The following is a 15,941-nucleotide window of genomic DNA, read 5'->3' as shown; positions in this document are numbered from 1 at the left end:
AAGCCTTTTTTTTTTCCCCAGTGCCTTTATCACTTTGAAAAGTCACTAAATAAATTGTTGTAAGTCTTGGACCAACCGTTCTTGCCAGATTTTTTTAGTGAAAATGGAAGAAAGTGAAGGGGTGATTTTGGATTCTCAAAAGGGTTGGAGATGAGGCGGAAGGGAAGTTTGCAATGTTGAAAATGGCAGAGACAAAAATGGTTGGTTAACATTGAAAAAAAAAATCAAACAGCTTAATTTTTCTGATTCATGTTTAATTATCTTGTTTCTCCATCCCCCCCTTTTATTGTCTTCAATATCTTAATTAATGACTTAGATGAGGGAATAGAAGGAGAACTTACCAAATTTGCAGATGATACTAAGCTGGCAGGAATAGCCAACACCTAAGAAGATAGGCTCAAGATCCAGATGGATCGTGACAGACTCGAACCCTGGGCCCCATCTAACAAAATGAAATTCAATATAGAGAAAAGTAAAGCCCTACACTTAGGCAAGAAAAACCAAAAATACACATATAGACTGGGTGAAACCAGGCTCTGTTAGGAATAACATAGGTTACCTAACGTAGTTTGGGTAAAATAATATATATAAACTATGATTGTAAGTTTAAGTGTGTGTCACTTTAAAACTGCAAAGCATGTAATTTTGGGTGCGGTGTGAAACCACCATAAGAGGGAGCAAGAGAACCTGACAATTACTGGATTGCATGGATTGATGGTTTGTTAACTGCGTGTTTCCTACTGCTGAGTTGCTGAAGGAAGAGAGGAGTTTTTGACTTCTTCATATCTCTACTGCAAGGAGATATATTACTGGACTGATATTTGTAAGTTTACTGACCTCTCTTTTTCAACACTGGAATTTGCAACTGAATAATCCCTGGACGGACTGAACTAGTGAATGATATATGGACTGTTTGACTATGCTATAACTCTTACTGGAATAAACTATTTAATTAGCACTGTGTATCTGTTTTACTGAGTGTAAGCTACAAAAACGTTTATCTCACATATTTTGCCTGCCTGCCTGACTGCTGTGCAGATTCTGCTAGGGTGTCTCCCTAACAGGCTCAATAGCAGGAACTGGGAGAGGGATCTTGGAGTCTTAGTGGACAACCAGCTCAATAGGAGCCAGCCGTGTGCAGCAGCAGCCAAAAAGGCCAATGCAATCCTAAATTGCACTAACAGAAGGATACAATCGAGATCAAGGGAGGTACTAATACCACTTTATAAAGCCTTAGTAAGACCACACCTAGAGTACTTCATCCAGTTTTGGTCACGGTCGGAAATGAATCCAAATAACAAAAACTTGGATCGGGGAAAACACAGAGATTTTATTTGTTAAGCTGTTTGCAAAGAGTGGGGGGAATCTCAGCTGACTTCAACATGAAGTTTGAGCCAAGAACTACACCTTAAGATTTCAATACATTACATTTTATAGTTTTTCTATCCCGAGACCCCATACTCCTCCTACATCGGGTCCAAAATGACCGAGCGCAGCTAGTCTGAAACAGTTGATGGAACAACACCTCCCAATGACCACCCATCACATATTTTATCAACAGGGCTTTTTCTTACCTTACTTAGCATTCAGGAATGTCCCTCCAGCAGGGCCTCTTTCTTACAGTCCAAGAACAAAGAAATATCTATTCCTAACCCCACCCTTCTTACATATTAAAATTACGTTCGGCACGTCTTCTTTCTAGCCACCTTAGAATAACATAATGATTATGTTTAACATATTCACCTACGCAAAGTAAAAATCTGGTTATAACTTAAAATCACACAATGTGCCAAGATTAAACTTAAGCAGGTGCTTTGAAAAACAAAATCTAACTTCAGTTATTCAAGGAAGTTTTATCTTCTCCCACTGTGCTCCTAATTGATGACTTTGGTCTTTTGTTATGTCAAATGTGTGTGTGAATTGCCTTGACAGTTTGAGATACAAGTACCAATTCCTGTAGGAAATAGAGGTGGCATTACTTGATACAGGAGGATGTAATAGATTGCAGGTACATATCTAACAATGAGTAAATGCATAAGAAAATATGTTTAAAGCAGGATTACATCAAGATAGCAAAAGCCTATAGAGCAACTGTCTTCTTAATGCGATAATATATAGTATTCTATTCACCCTACATTTTTTTTTTTATGAACAAGTTTTATTGTTGAAGACAAACAAAACATAACACATAGAAGTATAAAACCTCCTTTCTAAGAATTACTTATAAATTTCAACAAGGCAAATAAAGCATTATTTTTTAAAACATAGTTCCACATTATCACACTTCCATTTACACATATATATCTTTTCCAAATTTCTCATTAATTCTCCCTTCACTTTCATTCAATCATATTTCCTTCTATCAAAGTTTCAGTAATTCTCAATCAGTCATAAGCACACAAAATACATAACCTAAAGCAAAACTTTGGAGAAAAAAGAAAAAAAACTCCTTAGTTATCATTTATACATATCTTTTCCCAATTTCTCTCCCTTTAATTTCATTTCTCCAAGATTTTATTAATTTAGAATCAAACGTAAATAATCCACACACTAAACATAAAACATAAAACTTCTTTTGAGAAGTGACTTGGCCCCAGGTTACATCTTTTTTGACAGACCTAAATCAAATTCATGCCCACCTTATATACCCTTCATATCTTATTAACCATTTTGTATTCTCTATATAACTTCTCCCATCTTTTCACTCTCTTAATTATGTTTTATTTATTTCATCTTATTTCAAAATCATTATACTTATATCTTTTGTCCGTTCTTTACCAAACATCTATGTATCTCTTCCCTTTAACAAAAAATTTTCCCTGTCCCTACATTTTATTTTTGAATTTTCTTATTTCCAACATCACCCACACTATAAAAAAGATGTTAAGACTCTAGAAAAAGTACAGAGAAGAGCAACCAAGATAATGAGGGGAGTGGAGATTAAAACATATGAAGAAAGGTTGCAGGAACTGGGCTTGGCTAGTCTAGGGAAGAGAAGGACCAGGGGAGACAGGATAGCAGTCTTCCAATATTTGAGGGGCTGCCACAGAGAGGAGGAAGGGGTCAAGCTATTTTCTAAAGCACCCGAAGGCCGGACAAGGAACAATGGATGGAAACTGATCCAGGAGAGATTCAACTTGGAAATGCAGAGAATTTTTCTAAGAGTGAGAACAATCAACCCATGGAACAGAAGTTGCCCTCAGAAGTTGCAGGAGCTTCGTTACTGGAAGCTTTCAAGAAGAGACTGGACTGCCATCGGTCAGAAATGGTGTAGGTTCTGCTTGGGCAGGGGGTTGGACTAGATAACCTACAAGGTCCCTTCCAACTTTGATTATTTGTATCTGTCTGGCTATCTACAGCCTTTTCCCTCTTTCATTCTTTTAAACGTACTGTATCTTACAGCACGATCGTTGGGAATTCTGGGAGTTGAAGCCCCCACCCCCCCATCTTAAAGCGTGCTGGCCTGGGACTTCTGGGAGTTGAAGTCCATACATGGTGGCTAGGGGGATTCTGGGAACTAAGTCCAATTATCTTAAAACACGCTGGCTTGGGACTTCTGGAAGTCCACATGATGACAGGGGGGATTCTGGGAAGTTCAATTATCTGAAAACATGCCGGCCTAGGAATTCTGGGAATTGGGGCATTCTGGTAGCTGAAGTCCAATCCCCTTCAAGCACGTCCGCTGAGCAGGTTGGAGAAAGATCCATCTGGAATGTTTAGCAGGGACAAAGTTGAGATCTCTCCAGCGAAATTGCCGTTTTCCCCTTCAAACTTTTGGGGAAAGCGCAGACCACGTCTTCCTTGGAGAACCAATCCACGTTGCTTTCCCGGGCCCAGTTGAAGAGAGCCTGCAGGCGGCAGTCACATGCCCATGGGTTGTCGGAGAGCTCGAGAGTGAACTCGGAAGACACGTTGACCAAGGGAATCTCCAGGGAGGTGATCTCGTTGGCGGAGAGATCCAGCTGCACCAGGTTCTCCAAGGACTGAAAGAGCCCAGGTGGAACGTGGGTCAGGCTGTTGTTTCTCAGGGAGAGGACCCACAGCGTGGGAGTCCCACGGAAGGTGTCGGGGGCGATAGACACAACCAGGTTGTCTTTCAGAATTAAATCCGTTAGAAACGTGAGGCCTTGGAACATCTCCGGAGAAAGGCAACGGAGGAGGTTGGAGGAAAGGTCCAGGGACAACAACAGGGTCAGTTTATGGAAGCAATTGGGCGGGATCTCCTTCAGCTGATTGCCATTGAGGCGCAGGATCCTGAGTTCCTTCAGGGTTTCGAACCAGGATGGGCGCAGCTCAGTCAGCTGGTTTGCATCGAGGGATAAGTCGGCCAGTCTACTGATGGGCGCGAAGAGATCCGCAGGTAGATCTTCCAGGAGATTTCCGTAGAGGTCCAAGGACTGCAGTGCTGGGAGGTTACGGAAGAGGCCGCTTGGAAGGGTCTTCAACGGGCTGCGGATCAGAGAAAGCCCCTGGAGCTCTGGGAGACCCTGCAGGGCCTCCGCACCCAGGTTGGAGATCTGGCTCGACCGAATGATGATGGTCTCGGTTTCACTGGGGAAGCCGGAGGGAAATTCGCGGAGCAAAGAGTTGCACTCAAAAGTAGTGTTGCTTTCTGGACCTGGATATTCGGGCAGGCAGGGAGGAACCTGCTGGGTGTAGCTGTTCAGCGACATCACAAGGCAGGCGATCAGAAGAGGTGGAGCTGGAGGCCTCATCCTATGGAGAAGCCGGGAGAGAAAAAAGAGAGGCGGCAACATCTTAAGTTTCCCTTTTGTTCGGACTTAGGCTTCACCAAAATCACGAAGCAGACTCCTCGTCCCGACAAACGCCCCCCCTTTTCTTGAAAACAGTTTTATTGGTTTTTTTAAACAAACAAACAAAAACAGACAAAACATAAAAGCCTCAGCTCTCTTCCATACTTATATACAACCAGTGTGTTGGTTGGTTCATCAGTTTTGTGCATCCATTTCGTAGTCTCAATTACAGTTATGTTACCTGATAACACTTATTATCAATCCCAACTTATATATCCTCATATCGTTGTTAAAAAAAAAATCATTTGACTATTGTTTTATTCATTCGTACTTTATGAGATAACTATAATTTAAATAATTTATTCTATAACAAATCATATAATCACGCCAATTCTATCCTAGAAAAAACACTTTATAGATATAGTATCTAATAGCAAAAGAAAAAGAAAAAACAAAGATATTCCTTATTATCTAACATTCTAAATATTCTATTGTTGTATTTCATCATCCAACCATTGATAGAAAAGGTCCCAAATTTTATAAAATTGCTAAGCTAATGGGGATTCCTCTCATTCACTTTCCAGCAAAGTCCCAGAAAACAGTCTTTCAAGCCAGGAACCCTCTCCCCCTCCTCTGTTTCTTCCTTCCATTCCCAGATGTGGAATGGATTTTTTCTTCCGTTCAATTCCACCGTCATCAACCTATTGCTCAGTTGGGGTTGAGAGCTCTCCAGAAATACCTGCAGTGCCTCCCGGCTGTGTTATTTCCAATTTTCATACAGGGCTGGGAATAGAAGGTGGCCAGACTGGGCTGAGGCTGTCGACTGGAAGTGCTATTCAACTATTCTCTTTCTCTTTCTCCTTCGTTCCCTTCTTCTCTTTTTCCTTCCTTCCTTCCTCTCTCCCTTCCTTTCCCTTGACCTCCCTCTGTTTCTACTTCCTCCCTGACTCCTATCCATCCCTTGCTCTTTTTTCATTCCTTCCTCCCTTTCTTTCTTCTCACTCCCTCCTACACTTACCTCCATCCTTCTACTTTTCCTTCCTTCCTCCCCTCCCTCCCTCCCTCCCTCCCTCCCTTCCTTCCCTTTTTCTTTCTTTCTCCATCTTCCTCCCTTCCTTCCTCTCTCCTTTTCTTTGTTTCTTTCTTTCCTTCCCTCTTTTTCTTTTTTCTCATCTCCCTCCCTTCCTCCCTCTCCCCCTTCCTTCCTTCCTTCCTTCCTTTCTTTCTTTCTTTCTTTCTTTCTCTCTTTCTTTCTTTCTTTCTTTCTTTCTTTCTTTCATTCCATCTCTTTCTTTTCCTCTTTTTCTCCATCTCCCTCCCTTCCTCCCTCTCTCCCTTTCTTTCCTTCTTTTTCCTTCTTTCTCCATCTTTCTCCCTTCCCTCCCTCTGTCCCTTTCTTTCCTTCCTTCCTTCTGTCTCTTTCTTTTTCCTTCTTTCTCCATCTTCTTCCCTCCCTTCCTCCCTCTCTTCTTCCCTCCCTCTCTCCCTCCCTCCCTCCCTCCCTCCCTCCCTTCCTTCCTTCCTTCCTTCCTTCCTTCCTTCCTTCCTTCCTTCCTTCCACTCAGTTTGTGCAAGTAAGCGAAAGAGTGCGCACTTACCTGTAGCTTTCTCCAAACGGAATGCCTGCCAGCCTCCCTCTTCCTCAAATGCTGGGGACCTCAGGAACCCTCTTATATACCTGCACTGGGGGTGGGGGTGGGGGTGGGGGGTGAATTTGCTGTCCTCAAACATTAGTAAGAATTTCCCCTGTCCTGATTGCGTCATGGGGACAACAAACAAACAAAAAAAGATTCAGTGCACAACTGAACCTCTGTTCAAGGGCAAAGACCAATGTTGACATTTCCCCTTTACCTGAAGTGTTGGGGTTATTTTTATTGCAAAAAGAATATTTCTCCGTTGTTGTTTTTGGAAAAGAAACAATTTCCTCATCTCTTTGGAAACTCTGCCTAAAACAAGCAGGGGAAAAGAAAACTCACACCTAGGTCTCAGGCTGCTCCCATTTCCACATTATCCTTAAAAAAAGCATCTCAAGAAGAAATGGAAAAAGTGCAGAGAAGATCAAAGGCCTGGAAACAACAACATAGGAAGAACGGTTGCAGGATTTGGGTCTGGCTGGTCTAAAGAGGAGGACCGAGGGGGACTGGATAGCAATATAATCTAGTATTTGAGGGGGGGCCACACATAGGAGGGGATCAAATCATTCTCCAAAACACCAGAAGGCGGGACAAGAAACAACGGATGGGACATAATGATATCAGGCTATATAATTGTTGATTGACAATATGAGCTATTATGCAATATAACTACAACAGAGACGATGAAATGGATGCACACAAAAAAGTGAAAAACCAACCGATACACTGTCTGTGAACTCATGAAGGAAAGGATGATGTTTTTATGTTTTATGTGTTTTTGTTCGTTTGTTGTTAAAATTAATAAAACTGTTTTCAAAGAAAAGAAAAAAGAAACAATGGATGGGACATATTAAGAGATCAAAATATGGGACTGGATAAAAAGAAAGATATTTTTGAAGAGAAGATCGGGGCTCGGGCAGATCCTCCAGAGTATGGCAGTAAAAGATAGTAGAGATGGAAGAAATATTTGGGTTAAGTATAGAGTGGTACTAATCCCCCCTCTATGAAGCCTTAGTAAGACCACGCCTAGAGTTCTGCCTCCAGTTTGGGTCACCACATTATAAAAAAGATGTTGAGACTCTAGAAAAAGTGCAGAGAAGAGCAACCAGGATGATGAGGGGACTGGAGGCTAAAACATTGATCAATGGTTACAGGAACTGGGCCTGGCTAGTCTAGGGAAGAGAAGGACCAGGGGAGACAGGAGAGCAGCCTTCCAGTATTTGAGGGGCTGCCACAGAGAGGAAGGGGTCAAGCTATTTTCCAAAGCACCCGAAGGCCAGACAAGGAATAATGGATGGAAATTGAAGAAGAAGAGATTTAACCTGGAGATAAGGAGAAACTTTCTGACAGTGAGAACATTCAACCAACGGTGGGCTGTCCCAGACAATCTATGGGATTGGATAGTTACTTAGGAATTATGTGCTGTCCCCTTAAGGGAATGCATCATGGTAAATGTAGTTAAAGGTATCCTGGGAAATGTAGTTCATGTCACGTGGCCACATCGGTAATCCCGATTGGTCACTAATTTAACCCTCCATGGGTTGGGGGAGTTTTCCTCACTTCTGCCTGAACTCCCTAACTCATGGCAGCTGCTTTCTATCGCTACGAGATGAGTTAGGATATAACCATCTTTTACCATGAGCGAGAACTTCATCACAAATGTGAGTTATGAGGATACCTGATGAACCAATCAATCTACTTTGTTATGGACGTCTCGTTGAGTTTATCTATCTGTATCTGCTCAGCTTAAAAATCCACTACTGTGCAGAATACAGAAAAAAATGGAACGGCTTGTCCTCGGAAGTTGTGGGAGTGCCATCACTTGAGACCTTCAAGAAGAGATTGGACTGCCATTTGTCATAAATGGAGTAGGGTCTCCCGCTTGGGTGGAGGGGGGGTTGGACTAGATGACCTATAAGATCCCTTCCAATTCTGATTATCTGTTATCTGTTCAAAAGAAAGATGTAGACAGAGACAAAGACCCAAGGGAGGAGTTTGGGAGGCAAGTCAAAAAAATGAATAAGAATGGAAGTACTAAAGCGATCAAGAGATGATGTTTAGAAAGGGAATGATGTTAAATATAAGATTGGCTGTATGGTAGACAGGGCGGTGATCGTGGTGACGGGGTTTGGACAAGTGAGCCCAAACGAATCTGAGACTTTGGTCCTCCTCAAAGACCTGCTTTATTGGGTACACCATTTAAGTTCATTTTGATGAACTTAAAACCAGCTCTACTTATTTCCCACTGTTTCAGTATAATAAAATGTTAGACATCCCGCCTCCCATTAGTGTCACAGTCACATTGTCCTATTAAGTGTCCTTGCATCTCCTTGGGAACTAGATCCAGTCTCTGGTAACCCCTTGTTGGGATGACTGTCAAGCTTCCAATTTATATGCTCGTAGCAAGCAGAACTCTGAGGCAAGCAAGTTCCTCAAAGAACAAGTTTATCGGAGATATCATATTGGCACAGGCTGATAAAAACCAACTCTAAAGGTTCCTGTTAGGAATGTGAGTCACCTAACAGCTATTTGGGATGGAAATATATAAACCAGGATAGACATTTTAATACTGTCTCTTTAAGAGCATGCTAAAAACTGCAATCGGGTGTAGTTACTCAAACGGCCATAAGATGGAGCCCAAAACCTGGGTTGTTTAGTCTGAGTCTCAGAAGAGAGTGTGAGTGTATCTCTGTTTCCTTCTGTTGGAAAGTATTGCCGTTCCTCCATTTCTTCTAATTGACTGATATTACTGGATTTAATGTAAGTCTAATACTGAACTGTTTTTGACACTGGACTTTGATATTTGGATTATCCCTGGATTCAAAACTGACTGATTTACCTGTGAATGACTTTGGATTGCTTATTTTGGACTTTGCTTAATGTTTCTGGAAGTAAAAACATACATTTACTGTACAGTGTATCTGTGTGCTCTGTGTGTATTATTCCAAGACTTCTCTCAAATACGTCTCCCTGTATGCGCTCATTCTCCTAACGGGGAATTACCTCAACAGTTCCCATGGTTTTCACCTAATTAAAAGCAAAAGTTTTCTCCCCTTTCCCAAACACAGTCCAATCAAGGTGCTGTTTGGTTGCTTGGAAACGTCTCTCCTTCTCTCTCTAGCCACATGTGGGACTGTCCTTGGTTCTCAGGGGAACCTATTTTGTTTTGGCTACAAAGCCCCAACTATCTCTCTTCCCCTCTCCCTATCCCTCAGCACCATTGTGGCAACACTGAAGCCTCCAAGATGGCCTCAGTCAGGCCAGCTTCAGAGTTGACGATGACCTTGGTTCTCACGAGATAGCAGTCTGTTTTGACTAGGCTACATTCCATTCCTCTCCCCCCACTCCCCAAACTGTGTGGTACTTGGGAAACAGAAAATGGCTGCGGCAGGCTTGATCCACTTTAAAGTTGACCCCTGGTTTTACTTGACCGGAATTGTATTCGGTCAAACCCAACTTCTGTGGGAAGCTATCCCCTTGGGTGGAGCTCTTGTATATTGTGCAGAAGATTCATTTATAAAAGTTGTGAGGCACTTACAGGAGTATGATGGTGAGGGTCTGGCTCAAGCAAGGGTTTGGCCCAACCCAAAACTTCCTTTATTACCTGTGCTGAAACAGACGGAGTCCAAGGCAGCATCCTCCAGACAAATGGTGTTGGTGCTGAGTGGGTGAGATTGCCCAGACCAGATCTACTGTGTTTCTCTGAAAATAAGATCAGGTCTTATGGATTTTTGCTCCAAAAGACACATTAGGGCTTATTTTCTGGCTAGGTCTTCTTTTGGGGAAAATACGTTGCCAAATGTGTGTGTCTAGCATGTATCTTAACTGGGACTTATATTATGAGCATCCTGAAAAAATCATGCTAGGGCTTATTTTCTGGTTGGGTCTTATTTTGGGGGAAATACGATACCAAATGCATGTGTGTAGCTGACCATCTTTACTGGGACTTATATTATGAGCATCCTGAAAAATCATGCTAGGGCTTATTTTCTGGTTGGGTCTTATTTTGGGGAAAACACGGGTATCATCCAGATTAGACTTGGCGTCCCTGTGTGGTTGCCAAATTACTACAAGAAAATTCTGGGTCATTCCACGCAGGGTTTCAAGGAGCACAGGACAACTGTTTGAGGCGGAAATAAGGTGTATTCAACAGCGAAGCAGAGAAGTACATTGGCTCAGTGGCTTAATGATGCTGGAGTTGGTCTCTGCTCCAGTGGTTCGAGCCCTAGCACTGCGTAGCAGGATGAGCTCCCGAACTCGCCTCAGCTTCTGCCCACCTAGCAGCTCAAAAGCATATATACCGCCGATAGACAAATAGGTACCACTTGGACGAGGATATGAGTTGGTGCTTTGTGCGGGCAGTCAGATTTCTGCCGGCTTTGAACCTTCCCGTCTGCGATGCCCGTTTGCGAGGTGGTTATGGTGGGGGGAGGGGAAAGGGCTTGGCTGATGCTGCAGGAAAAGCTGTTTGTCTTTCTTTCTGTTGCAAAGCTCGCTCGCTCTCCTGTGGTGCATCTTGGGAGGTGTGTGAGCATGGGCCATAACAGAGCTAGTAGATTTGCAGGCAAAGTACTACGCTTCAAGTAGCATCGCAGACTCCTGGCTAATGTAACAGCACCCTACACTCATAATAACAGTAACAGCAAAACAGTCAGCTCTGAGAAGCACTAGGGGGTGACAGGATATCCGTCTTCCAATATTTGAGGGGCTGCCCCAAAGAAGAGGGAGTCAAGCTATTCTCCAAAACACCTGAGGGCAGGACGAGAAGCAAATAAGGGACGGAAAGTAATCAAGGAGAGAAGCAACCTGGAATTAAGGAGAAACTTTCTAACAGGGAGCAATTAATCAGTGGAACAGCTCGCCACCAGAAGTTGTGGGGGCTCCATCAGTTTTCAAGAAGAGACTGGACAGTCGCTTGTCTGAAATGGCAGAGGGGGTTGGACTAGAGGGGGTTGGGTTTGAGCAAGGGGTTGGACTAGAAGACCTCCAAGGTCCCTTGCAGCTCTATTCTGATTCTGACCCACTCATCGGTCACTTTCTTCAGGGCTCTTCATACTTCAAAAAGTCACTAACTGGACAGTTGTAAGTGAAGGACTACCTATGTTGTTGGGTTTTTTGAGCATCTCTTCCCGAGCAGCTATTTCTTCCCTAAAATCAGTATTTCCCTAATTTCCTCCCCCCCAATCCTGTTCTGGCTCTTCTCCTTTAAATCCAGCTATGTGGACTTCAACTCCCAGAATTCCCCAGGCAGCACGGCCGTTGCTGAGATTTCTGGGAGTTGAAGTCCAATTCAAGTGGAAAGGCTCCCCACACCGGGAAATCTCACTGTTCGCGAAGCAGGGTGGAAGGAAAAGGATCCATTCCGAAGGTTTAGCAGGGACAAATTATGGATCGACCAAGTGAGGTTGCCTCTTCGCCTTTGAAATCCTTGGGGAAAGCGCAGACAATTTCCCGCTTGGAAAATAAATGGATCTTGTGCTCCTTGACCCAGGTTAGAAGGTTGTCCAGGCGGCAGTCGCACGCCCAAGGATTTCCTGCAAGATCCAGGCTGAGATTGGCAGACAGGATGCCGGCCGGAGGATCCAGCCTGGTGAGCTCGTTGGCGGAGAGATCCAACAGCACCAGTTGGTCCAACGGGTGAAATTCCCCAAGGGCGATGTCGGTCAGGCTGCAGTTCCTCAGGGAGATCACGCTCAGCTTGGGTCCCCAATGGAAGGATCTCGGGGCAACGCATCGGATCGGGTTGTTTTCCAGGATCAACCTCTCCAAATTTTCTAGGCCGCTGAACATGTCTGGAGAGAGACGATGGAGGCGATTGGAGGAGAGATCTAGAAAGGTCAACTTCTTCAGCTTGGAGAAACAGGAAACGGGGACCTCCTTCAGCTGGTTTCGGTCAAGGCTCAGGATCTTAAGTTCCTTCAGGGTTTCGAACCAGGACGCCCGCAGCTCAGCCAGTCGGTTTTCACTGAGGGATAAAAGCGTCAGGTTCGTCGCATCGGTGAAGATCTCCGGGGGTAGATCTTCCAGGAGATTGGTGGACAGATCCAGGGTGTGCAGTTCTGGGAGGTTACGGAAGAGGCCACTGGGAAGGGTCTCCAGCCTGTTGTTGGAGAGGTGAAGTTCCTGGAGGTTTGGGAGATCTTGGAGGGTTTCCACGCCAAGGCTGGAGACCTGGGTGAACTCAACGGAGATCGTTTTAGTTCGTACAGGGAAGCCGGCGGGAAATTCACGGAGAGATGGGGAGTTGCAGACAAACTCCGTGATATTTTCTGGAGCAGGGTGGGGTGGGCAGTAAGGAACCTGCTGGGTGTAGCTGTTGAAGGACATCACAAGGCAGATGATCAGAAGAGGTGGAACTGGAGACTTCATCCTGTGGAGAAGCAGGGAGAGGGTCAACTTTAACAAAAAAAAAATACTCCTTTGGTCATTTTAGTTGCCATCAGGAAGGGAGTGGGGGAAAGCAGTGCACTCCTCAAATGCCTGAGATAATCGCCTTGGCAGCTTTTTGTTTTTATTTTTTAAACTATTATCATCTGGCAGACGGTGCCGGATAATAAAAACAAGGACAAATAGGTTGGAAAACAGCTTCTATCCCAGGGCAGCAGCTCTGCTGAATTCTACTGTATAGAGTGCACTATTAATGCAATCTCAGGAGTTTTCAATTCCACTGTGTAGTATGGGAAGGATGTGCGTTTGGGTTTATTTTCATACTTGTAATGTACACGGAAGATGATATTTAATTTCATTGTACAAGGTGCAATTGACAATAAACTAAACCTAACCTAACCCTAACTTAACTTAAGTTAACTTAACTTTTAACTTAACCTAACCTAACCTATCCTAACCTAACCTAACCTAACTTAACTTAACTTAACTTAACTTAACTTAACTTAACTTAACTTAACTTAACTTAACTTAACTTAACTTAACTTAACTTAACTTGGTTAACCCTAACCCTAACCCTAACCCTAACGTTATGTAATGTAATGTAACGTAACGTAGCTTGACTTGGCTTGGCTTGGCTTGGCTTGGCTTGACTTGACTTGACTTAACTTAACTTAACTTAACTTAACTTAACTTAACTTAACTTAACTTACCTTAACTTAATAAGGGCCAGTTCCCTATCTCTCATGGGCTGTGAAAATGCAGCAGAGAGAGAGAGAGAGAGAGAGGGAGAGAGAGAGAGACAGCAGGAAGTGCCTCACCCTACCCATCAGTTTGGGTGAGGAAACTTGGAGTCCAAAGCAGGAACTTGGATGGAGAAAACATCTCGGAAGGGACAAGGCTTCTGTGGGGCGTAAAGGGAGCGGTGCAAGTTTCTCTTATTGCAACTGTAAGACAAAGGCGGGGTCCTCCGTCTTGCTTTCCTGGTCTGGACTGCCTGGGAGGGCTTCCCTCCTTGCCCCTGCCCAAGCCCCTCTCTCCCCCTCCTCTCCTTCTGCCTCCCTCTTCCAGGGGCAGAACTGAGATTTCTTTCTGTCCTGTTTCGCCCTCGTCCACCTCTTGCAAAATCCAGGGAAAGGCTCTCCTAAAACAGCCGCTTCCCCTCCCGACTTTAAGGTTCTCTGCAAACTTGATAAAGGGAAGAAGGAGGTCAGCGCAGGTTGCGGCTGGGGAAGGGTTAACGAACTCCTCCCCCCTTCCATTTCTTCTTCATTTCTTTCTTTCTCCATTTCTTTCTTTTTTTTTCTTTTCTTTCTTTCTCTCTCTCTCTGACTCTCTTTTTCTTTCTTCCTTTTTTTCTTTCTCTTTCTTTCTCTTTCTGTCTCTCTCTCTTTTTCTTTCTTTCCTTTTTTCCTCCCTCCCTCCTTCCTTCCCTTCCCACCCTTGTTCCTTCTTTCTCTCTCTTTCTCTCTCTCCCCTAAGGATCTTTTTCCAAATGGAAACTGGACTTTCTTGGTTTTTTTTAATCTTGGAAAACATTTTGCTTCTCACCCAAGACGTTTCTTCAGAATGGAACCGAAGAAGCTTCTTAGATGAGAAGCAAAATGTTCTTAAAGAAACAAAATTCAAGGAACTCCAGCTGCCTTTATTATTATTTTTTAAGAAAGCACCTTTGGGACGACTATGACCTGGATGACAGAGAATCTCCATAGACTGACTCTTTTCTTTCTTTCTTTCTTTCTTTCTTTCTTTCTTTCTTTCTTTCTTTCTTTCTTTCTTTCTTTCTTTCTTTCTTTCTTTCTTTCCTTCCTTCCTTCTTCTTTCTTTCTTTCTTTCTTTCTTTCTTTCTCTTCCTTTCTTTCTTTCTTTTCTTTCTTTGTTTCTTTCTTCCTTTCTTCTTTCTCTCTCTTTCTCTCCCTCCTTTCTTCTCATTCTTTTTTTCTCCCTTTCTCCTACCTCCATCTTTCTTCCTCCTTCCTTCCTTTCCTTCCTTCTTTTCTTTCTTTCTCTCCCCTCCTTTCTTTCTCTTTCTTCCCCTCCCTCTTTTCTTTCCCTTTTTCCTTCCTTCTCTCCCTCCCTGCTTTCTTTCTTTCTCTTTTTTCCCCTTTCTTTCTCCCTCCCCCTCTCTTTTCCTTCCTCCTTCCTTTCCTTCCCCTTCCCCTCCTCCCTCCCTCCCTCTTATTTCTTTCTCTGATTCTTCATTCGAGAACCTTAAAGACTAGAAATTTCACAGAAGCAGACTGAAAACTGCCTGTGGCAGACAGGATCCCACCCCCCTTGCTATGATTCCCAAACTCCCCTTTGCCATTTTCCCTTTCTTTCCAAATGAACCAACACTCAGATTGTGCAAAAAACACACACACGCGCACGCAAATCCAACCCCAAGTGTACCACGGCCTCTGCACTTACCTGGAACTCTGTCCAGACCTCCTCACCCCCGCCAGCCTTTTGGACGCTGTGTTCAGCAGGAAATCTCTTGTCCTATATACCAAAAGCAGGAAGGCTCTGCTCTCAAAAACCCTCCCGGAAACAATACCCAAAAAAATTTCCCCTGCCTTGATTGCATCACGTTGAGAAACAAACTTGGCTAAACTGGGTTCAAAGGCCCCCCCAGATGTTGAAAATCTGCCTGAATTTTGGGCTGAGAAGCATTTCCCTTCTGTTTTTTGGGAAAAGCGGCCTGGAAAAAGGGGGGAAAACAAACCAAGGCTGGGGCTTTAGCCAGGTTTCCACATCTCCCTTGAAAGAAAAAAGAAAAAAAAGCATCTAGAATAGAATAGAAGAACAGAGTTGGAAGGGACCTTGGAGGTCTTCTAGTCCAACCCCCTGCTTAGGCAGGGACTTCATTGAAGAGATGCATAGGTTCTCATTCCTGCCCCCCCCAAAAGATCCATGAGTGGGTTTCATTTCCAGTATTTTCAGGAAAACAGGAAGTGACGAAACGGGGCTAGTTTTTGGCCTGCAAGAAGCCTTCCTGGAGCCTTTGGGAGGCCGAAAAAGGCCTCAAACCTGCTGAAAATCAGCCGTGAGGCGCAGTGCAGCGGATAGGTGGGTGGGGATTGTATGCGCATGCGTAGGGTCCATGGGGGTGTGTGCGCATGGCCTTCTGGGTGCTGACACACACAATTTACATTAAATCCAGGAATATCAGTCAATTAGAAGAAATGGA

General features: G+C 43.8%; 2 protein-coding genes across 3 annotated transcripts; both read right to left on the bottom strand.

Moving 5' to 3' along the window:
• Positions 1-1,310: 1,310 nt before the first annotated feature.
• Positions 1,311-6,398, bottom strand: LOC113449293 (phospholipase A2 inhibitor beta). 2 transcript variants are annotated; one of them, XR_015741283.1, is made up of 3 exons: positions 6,353-6,398; positions 3,591-4,716; positions 1,311-3,519 (listed from the first exon to the last, which is right to left on the bottom strand). XR_015741283.1 is itself a non-coding variant. In XM_026720348.2 (2 exons), exon 2 carries the CDS (start codon positions 4,713-4,715, stop codon positions 3,717-3,719), a length of 999 nt encoding a protein of 332 aa, XP_026576133.1. In that variant the 5' UTR covers position 4,716; positions 6,353-6,398; the 3' UTR covers positions 1,311-3,716. The 2 variants fall into 2 exon arrangements, 1 of the variants encoding a protein (XP_026576133.1); XM_026720348.2 differs by having other exon boundaries at positions 1,311-4,716.
• A 4,113-nt stretch (positions 6,399-10,511) lies between these two features.
• Positions 10,512-15,593, bottom strand: LOC113452914 (phospholipase A2 inhibitor beta-like). The gene is made up of 2 exons (XM_026724407.2): positions 15,182-15,593; positions 10,512-12,758 (listed from the first exon to the last, which is right to left on the bottom strand). The coding sequence occupies exon 2, from the start codon at positions 12,755-12,757 to the stop codon at positions 11,759-11,761; it is 999 nt and encodes a 332-aa protein (XP_026580192.2). The 5' UTR covers position 12,758; positions 15,182-15,593; the 3' UTR covers positions 10,512-11,758.
• Between the last annotated feature and the right edge of the window lie 348 nt (positions 15,594-15,941).

This window comes from Pseudonaja textilis, chromosome 1, assembly GCF_049901715.1.
Source record: "Pseudonaja textilis isolate UNSWEBS1 chromosome 1, rPseTex1.2, whole genome shotgun sequence".
NCBI classification, from domain to species: domain Eukaryota; kingdom Metazoa; phylum Chordata; class Lepidosauria; order Squamata; family Elapidae; genus Pseudonaja; species Pseudonaja textilis.
Note: the sequence above shows the minus strand (reverse complement) of the source record. Positions and strands in the feature narration are given on the sequence as shown.

Coding starts and splice junctions, on each gene's coding strand:
- LOC113449293 (XM_026720348.2), bottom strand. CDS start 4,715: ATGAGGCCTCCAGCTCCACCTCTTCTGATCGCCTGCCTTGTGATGTCG.
- LOC113452914 (XM_026724407.2), bottom strand. CDS start 12,757: ATGAAGTCTCCAGTTCCACCTCTTCTGATCATCTGCCTTGTGATGTCC.